This window comes from Wasmannia auropunctata, unplaced genomic scaffold, assembly GCF_000956235.1.
Source record: "Wasmannia auropunctata unplaced genomic scaffold, wasmannia.A_1.0 LD336101.1, whole genome shotgun sequence".
NCBI lineage: Eukaryota > Metazoa > Arthropoda > Insecta > Hymenoptera > Formicidae > Wasmannia > Wasmannia auropunctata.
The window spans coordinates 96,091-104,543 of NW_012026789.1; the positions used below are offsets into that span (position 1 = coordinate 96,091).

At 30.4% G+C, this 8,453-nt stretch overlaps 2 protein-coding genes across 6 annotated transcripts in view; one reads left to right on the forward strand and one right to left on the reverse strand.

The window, feature by feature from the left end:
* The window catches only part of LOC105458022, a 53,522-nt gene that overhangs the window by 42,559 nt on the left and 2,510 nt on the right, over positions 1-8,453 (forward strand). The window lies entirely within an intron of this gene.
* Positions 1-8,453, reverse strand: part of LOC105457981 (oxysterol-binding protein-related protein 8) — a 28,853-nt gene that overhangs the window by 5,660 nt on the left and 14,740 nt on the right. For 2 of the 3 annotated variants that reach the window (XM_011703003.1, XM_011702987.1), the window contains 12 exons: positions 7,822-7,874; positions 7,195-7,425; positions 6,974-7,118; positions 6,407-6,628; positions 4,396-4,607; positions 4,022-4,200; positions 3,741-3,918; positions 3,463-3,559; positions 2,479-2,675; positions 2,181-2,306; positions 1,866-2,114; positions 1,581-1,748 (listed from right to left, as the gene is read on the reverse strand). In XM_011703003.1, the coding sequence (XP_011701305.1) occupies positions 1,581-1,748; positions 1,866-2,114; positions 2,181-2,306; positions 2,479-2,675; positions 3,463-3,559; positions 3,741-3,918; positions 4,022-4,200; positions 4,396-4,607; positions 6,407-6,628; positions 6,974-7,118; positions 7,195-7,425; positions 7,822-7,874 (2,057 nt within the window). The remainder of the gene's footprint in view (positions 1-1,580; positions 1,749-1,865; positions 2,115-2,180; positions 2,307-2,478; positions 2,676-3,462; positions 3,560-3,740; positions 3,919-4,021; positions 4,201-4,395; positions 4,608-6,406; positions 6,629-6,973; positions 7,119-7,194; positions 7,426-7,821; positions 7,875-8,453) is intronic. The other variant, XM_011702996.1, reaches the window with a different exon arrangement.

Sequence of the window (8,453 nt, forward strand, 5' to 3'; positions counted from 1 at the left end):
CCGCTCAGAGATGTGTATAAGAGACAGGTTCAATGTATTTTGTATTTCAAATACAATTTCAATTTTATATTTGAAATACTAAAAAAATGATTGATAAAAATTCTTGACAATTAATAGTAACTTAAATTTTTCTCATATGACACTATTTATTTTCGTCAAGTTTCAAGCAATATTAAATCATCAGAGTCAAATTTCATAATCTCACATTAGTAAATAGATTTCTCGTGTGATTGATACAGGACTGTTAAAGAATGTAAGAGAGTAGAACAATTTTTCTTTCTCTCTCTAAAAGTGGAAAGGGGCCTGTTGAAGCGGGGAGTTTAATATTATATATTATTGTAATTGGAAGATTAAATTAAAAAGTATTTTGTATTTTAAAGAAGTATTATGTATTTCAAATAAAAACTTAAAAATATTTTGTATTTTGTATTTCAAATCAAAAGATTGAAAGTATTTTGTATTTCAAATCAAAACATTGAAAGTATTTTATATTTTGTAATTCAAATACTAAGATTCCTAGTATTTTGTATTTTGTATTTTAAATACTTTAATGTGTGTATTTTGCCCAGCCCTGTCTATAAGTCTCCGGACTGATTTTTTTGCAGTCTTCCCATTGACGCCATTTATCGAATGACTGTTGAACTACGTAGTGTGAACCCTTTCGAACAGCCATGTTGAGTGGCATCATTTTAGCCGCAGTTGTTGAAGAGTGTGGACGTCTGACATAACCTGGTGTTGTGTATGTGTGTCAGACTCGGGAGATGGACGAGGAGGAACAGCGGGTAGCAATTAAATTTTGTTACAAAGCTGATTTTTATATTATGTAAATTTTCAGCGACAAAGACATTTGAACTGATTCAGAAGGCGTACAAAATTTAATTGTTATTTTCTAAATTTATTGGAGTAAATCTCACTCCAAAAGTTAAAAATACTGCCACTTGGCCACTTGAATGGCAATATTTTTATTCTTTTGGAGTGAGATTTACTTCAAAAGAGTGAAAATTCACTCCAAAAAATTTAAAAAGTACCCGCTGTTCCTCCTCATCCATCTCCCGAGTCTGACACACATACACAACACCAGGTTATATGAGACATCCGCATTCTTCAACAACTGCGGCTAACATGATGCCACTCAACACGGCTGTTCGAAAGAGTTCACACTACGTAGTTCAACAGTTGTTCGATAAATGGCGTCAATGGGAAGGCTGCAAAAAAATCAGTCCGGAGACTTATGAACCGCACTGTGTGTGTGTGTGTGTGTGTGTGTGTACACACACACACACACACAGTGCGGTCCATAAGTTCCCGGACTGATATATAACACAAATGCGCGCACGCATAGTATTAACACCAATGTAAATTACGTTCAAACGAAACAAGTTTATTAAAAATACCAGAGTTGTATACAATCTATTCAAATTCATTGATAGCAAATAGAATAAAGAAGTATAACAAGCAGTTATTCAATAGTATTGTTGGAAAAAGGACAAAATAGATACATAAAGCAGTTAGAGTAATTATTACTTATACAAATGTTAAAACAGCATGCATGGTGCAAACTACATCTTACATCGCTGTACCTGTGATTGTGGTTCAGTAGAAACAATACTACCAGCACGCATAATAGGTGTTTTATGCCTAGTCTTTGTGCGTACTATATAATTTTCTTCATACTGTATTACATCGTTTCTCGGATCCCATGGTCTTACGTCAGCATGCCGATAAATCCAATTTCCAGTTATAATATCCTAATAAAATCAGAAAAAGTTGAAAATTATTTTGTAAATATTAATATACGATAAATATTTAGCAATAGATAAATATCAAATATAAGAATAAAATGTAATATAAGATGTATATCATACTTGAACAAAATATTTTGGAACCCATTCTTGTCCTAGACTCTTTCTTTCTTTAGCGCGTTCTCTTTGTGCTTCTTCAAGTCGAGTTTTCGCTTCAGTAGCAGCAACCTGATCATCTCTATTAATGGCTTGTGTAACAGCATACCACAATTTTTCACTTTCCCACGGTCCCTGATATTCCAAAGGAACAGTAAATTTCTTCAATCTTTTTTTGCGTACTTCCGGAGTTGGATTGAAGAAAATATTTTCTTGCTGCAAAATAAAACATTGTATTAATAGTTATCTAAAATTATCGATTAAGATTTAAGTTTATTTTACCCCTGTCCGCTTGTCCGTTATTAAAAGTAATCCATCCCAATATCCCGAAATGGTAGCTAAAGTTTCCTTTCCTAGACGTATTCGTCCCACAACTTGATTCATTAATTCCGCACCGCCAAGAAACGGCTAAAAATATTATATATTTTTAATTAAATTAACATTATTTTTAATCAAATTAAACATTAGCATGAATTAACATGAAAAATATAAATTAAGATTTCGTTATAGCTTTTAAACTAAATCGCGATTTTATTAATAATTCTGGTAATTATGTAAAAGAAACAAAATATACTGTTACCTTAAGTTTAAATTCTAATTCAGTATGATAACCGGTTTTCTCACATATTATGTTCACTTTACCACCGAGTTCCATAGATAATGTCCCCATAAGTATACCTTTACAATGTGCATAAGGAATTGTCATTGTGTAATCTTCACCTCTCGGCAGCATCGTTAATACAGCAATACCATCCAAAACTGCAGAGGTCGAATTTCCTATAAAAAAGCATGTGTACTATAAATAATGCTATTATTACACAGGATGTCTCAGGATTAAATGTCTTAACTTAACATATAAATTTAGAACTTTAGAAAATAAGAACAAATTTTCCTCCGTAAACTCTTTATTTAAGAAATATTGATATTTAAACATTTTCTATATAAAATTTTATTATTATTATCAGGTTATAATAAATAAATTAATAGTGTGTTTCAACTACTTAATTATGAATTATGATTGAAATGTTGTAATATGATTGCATGCCTTTCTTCATTTCATAAAAGGGCAAGAACTCTATCAATACGTGGTACTAAAGCAAATAAGCCTGTTTTTCTAAGCTATTGAAATGTAGATCTGCAGACACTTGTGTGATAATCTTCTATTCGAAAATCGCACGGAACATTCATGATGGACAGCATTAGACATTTTGTATCGTTTTTATAATATTGACATGTACAATTACGGAAAAAATTCATTAGGAATCGTACTATAACTTTATCATTATTACCCGTAACTTTAAATCTCTTAAACAAAGTGTTTACGAGCATATTTCCAGAAAACAATCTTTTCTTGTTTTGATTTAAATGCATATTTTAAATTAGAAACTTAATTTAATCCTAAAACATCATGTATACGTACCGAATATTTTAAATACGCACGCACGCACGCACGCACGTACGCACGCACGCACGCACGCACGTACGCACGCACGCACACACGCACGCACGCACGCACGCACGCACGCACGCACACACATTCTATATTAAATAGTAAACAAATTACCATAAAACTTAGATTTTGCAATAATTGTAGCGCTGATAGTATATCCATCTTGGCGATTTGTCACATAAAATCCTGAGATAGGTGGATGATGTGATAGCTAGCAAGAATATTTTAGACATATGTGTTAAGATAAAACATGGTACTTCTTCATAGAAAATTAATCACTAATGCATATACATTGATTATAAACTGTTATTAAAGTTAGAATGAAAATTGTTAGGATATTTGAAATGTATAGATAATCTAATATTATTAATTTAATATCTTCTTGTCATTACTTGTTCGGCTAAATAGAATGTTCTTGAACCATTTGGATGTTGCCAATAACAGCGGAATGTTTCGCCCAAAAGCGGATTGTATGGCTTTTTCAAGCCTTGTGGTTTCTTGTAAAATCCTGATAAATACCATTTCACTACGGCTTTCATACGTGTAAATGCATCATCTTCCAATACTGCTCTGTAAAATAAAATAAAATTCAGAAATTATGATTATTTATTGCATGTGATTATTTATGCACCCAAATAAAAATCGTATTGATGTATTACTACATTTTACTAACTGGGACAATAAATCGGCATGATAATACGAATCGGCCAGTTTTTCTAAAAACGAACGTGATTCCAGAATAAAAGTTGGCAATACAACTTTAGAGAGATCCATGCCAGGACGAACTTGTTTCATTAAAAACCATATCAAAGACTTTTGCTCTTCTTGCAGTTCCGTAACGACTTCGCCGGCCTATTAATTAATAATGATACAGTACTATAGAAAATTAAAACAGAATATATAAAACTATGTATGTTCATAAAATCAAAGTAATTCAAAGAGATAAAACATTTGTGAAATGTAAAATACAATGAATTGTAAATATTCCAAATAGTTACAAACATTTATTCTAATTAAAAATTATGCTGCGCAGAGTTACGTGCTTACCGTTCCAAGAACTTCATTTTCATTAGCTACATATGGTGTTTCGGTGATTGGCTCTGATTGATCTTCCTTGGCCGACGCCTCAGATTCACTGTCCGAGGCACTGATTTCAGCATCAGCTACTACTCCATTCTCCGGCTGACTAATATCGTCCAGGTCTATATGCGAGGTGTACACAGGATCTAGCGTTACTACTTGACGGGTATCATCATACTCTAAGACATGTACAAAAGGAATAGTCATGCGACGTGCTGGGGAAATTGGTGGGTGAGATGCAGAAGCGAAACATGAAGAACCAAATGGCTGATTATCGCCTTCATCTGGTTCCTCATTGATGGAAGACGCAACGTTTTCTTGATCTGCGCCAGGTGTGGGAGATCGGTCGAGTAAAAGTTTTTCCCAATACGCAACTGCATGACAAAGGTGTTGAAACATTGGAGTTGGTGAGGGGCAAGCGCTTCTAAGATCGCGAGTTATAGCGGGTGAGATTGATTGCGGGCAAGATAACAAGCGCCTCTGAGGTGTCGTAGGTGTTCTTGGAATGTATCGACTTAAATATACTGTTGACGCAAGAAGCAGGATAGTAGACGAATAAAAAAAGAAAAATAACAGCAAACAATCATTATTAATACAATTTGTAAATTTAAATATTTAAGATTAAATTGGTTTTTACAAAATTTTAAGTTCTTAAAATTTGGACACATAGAAATATAAAAGAATATAAAAGTATTCCTACACTGAATGTTTCAATATGAATCTATCGAATTTTAATTCTTCAAATTCTTCAAATAATTTGTGCAAATTATTTTTCTTGTAGAGCCAATAAATTTATAAATTAAACAAGTCAAAATAAACTTTTCACAAATTAAAAATTACAAACAAATATCAACAATTTTATTTCTTATTTAATGTTCATTTAATTTCAAAGAACCAAACTTTAACTTTATTGTAATTTTCATACTAATTATTGTAATATTTAATTAAAATTAAAACAGCAGCAAAATATATGATCGGCTGTCAAAATCTCAGTAAACAAATTTATCGTCAATTTATCATAGATTTAATTATTCAAATAGATAATAAAGTTTGTCGGAGACGATATCTTCATACAAAATAATTTTAAAAAAGTTGCATTAAAAAATAGAAGGAAAAGTTACATTAAACTCGTTTAACATTGCATAAATGAAAAAGATGTTATTAATTATTTTTGTATGGTAATTTAAATAAAGTTTATACAGATAAAAAATTTTAAGTTAAATTTATATTATATGTAACGTTATATATAGAAAATCTCATATTAAAACATCCTTTTGCGCAAATTTTATTGGTTATATAAAATTTATATACAAAAAAAGAAAGTAATTTGAAATTAATTACTTTCATTAATAGGAGTGCAAATTGACAAATCACCATGCATCATTCACAGATTACACTTCTTGTACAACATACTTCTTTAATTATTAAATGCCTTTATAAATCCAGTTCTCTATTTATACTGTTCTATCAAAATATCGATTGCCTATTCTCTTTCTTTTGTTTCATATAATAACGATACGTAAAAAATTTATTAATTTTAATGTTAATAATTTTGTTACATTTATTATACAGTTTTATATTTTAGTCTTAATAATCAGAACAATTTGCATTTTGTACAGCAATCATCCACAATAAAATATGACAATGCAAAAATTTATATAATATTAATATATGTATGAGATATTCAAATCCAATGTGGAATAATATTTATTTTAATAGTGAAAGCACTGATAATATATAAAGTATATTTTAAAAAATAGATAATAAAGTTTAAGAATAGTTTTACTACAAAATAAGACTTTAAATTACTCTATGGATGAAAAAACACGCGGAAATTTTGAAAGACCCTGTACATGTATATATTATTGGAAATTCCATAAGCTTCATTTAAACGTAAAATATTTCACTTTTATTCCACATTATATTTAACTAGTATTTAAATATCGTAAGTAGGAAGCTCTATGTCAATGATACTGACCATGATCATCAAAGTGCTTTTCATAATCAGCCTCGCTCCATTGAGTTTCATGAGTGGTGGTTGCATCGTGCGGTAAAGGACGCGGTAATGCGCTTGTCGAACGTACTATTAACGAAGAACAACGCAACGACAATTCAAGTGCATCCAACCAACATTTGCCTGCTGCTTGGGACGGTGCTCGAAAAATTAAGTAAGATGTTGGCAAAGGTTGTACAACAGCACCTGGAATATTAATTTGTTTATATTTATTACTATAATGTTAAAATTGTGTGAGTATATATAATAATCCAGTATTTCCGGAAGAAACCTAGAAGCTTCCACAAGACGTTGTCATTTTGGCTATTACTTGTGTAGAAATTTCAGTAATCACAGAATTTAACGCGGATAAGCGGACGCCAATCGCGTCCAGTTATACATATATAATTGGACGTGATTGGCGCCTACTTATTTGCGTTAAATTGTCGAACTATTATTAAATTAAATTGTGTCATCTATTAATATATTGTAAAAAACAAATTATTACATAAAAGTAGTATATGTACAATGTACATAATGACAGATATATACCAATAGCTTCTTTTTCTGGTCCTCGAGGGGCCCATATAGATTGCTCCAAAGGATGAAATAATTTAAAACAAAATCCATCTTTTTTACTCGGACGTTCTATAACTTGACACGTATTGAGTAATACCGTTCCCACCCAATGGTTACTCTGTAATAAACATATAATCGCAGATATACAATAAGGAGGACACAATTAAAGAAAAAGAAGAAATGCAAATGCGAACCTTCGTTTTTGGACTTTTGTACAGCAGCAGTAATCCAGGTTTCAGAACGCACCATAACTTGGTCCAACTTTTCAATGTGCCACGAACTTTTAACCAATCACTCATAACAATAACGGTTGGATCTTTGAAAGAACTTAAAAGTTCGTTGGCTACTCGTTTCTTTTCCATTCGATAATTCTTTCTCTGAGCCTTATACGATTCCTTTCGCGTTAATTTGCAAGAATCCAACGACTAAAAATGTCAAAAACGTTCATTTATTTAATATTCATATTAAAATAGAGCATAATTTATCTTTCAAATAAAAAATGCAAAATAGTAAATCGCAATGTAACTGAGAGGAAAAAGATAGATTTCTAAAAATAAATAAAAGAGAATAACATCTTTGTATTAATTACACAGCTTAAAATATTTTTGAATATAAATCCTGCATCAAATTTGTAATCTATTTGTCAATGAAACTTGCAATAGACATTTAAATCTGCACTTAGATGCAAAAACCTGTTAGAGAGAGAGAGAGAGAGAGAGAGAGAGAGAGAGAGAGAGAGATTGGTTTTAACTTTAAGCAAATAAAAAAAATATATTTAAAAAAATAAACAAAATAAATCTCAAAAATAGTAAATTATTTACCTTGTCTGATGAATTGTCCATTTTTTGACTACCTTCGCCTATTCCAGAGATTCCTATAACATACATAATTTTATATTACTTTTTTATAATTATACTTTATACAGTCATAATTAGAATGAAGCTGAAATAGAATATGTATGCAGAATTTATTATCAAAAAATTTTTAAACTTTTTAGAATACTTAAAAAGTTATATTATAAGTTATATTATTTTAACATACACAACGTATCTAGTATATGTAAAATTTCATATACATACTATATTTTATATACTTTTCTTTGGAATCCTTCCGTAATAATACATTGTTAGTATACATTTACAAATATATTTTGTAACAAATGGACAAGTTCATGTGTGATTCTTATTATAAAACCAAGAATTAACTTAAAAGCTAAGATAAATACATACTTACAGATTATAGATTGTAGAAATAAATCACAATTACAACATTCTTTATAATAAAAAAGTAATGCAAATGTATACATATACATAATATGTTAATCTACATTAGTTTATATATACAGGGTGGACCATTTTAATCCATCCAGTCGAATATCTCGAAAAATAAACACACTAGGAAAAAATGTTTCAGACAAAAGTTGTAGGACATCGAAGAGCACATAAGATGATAA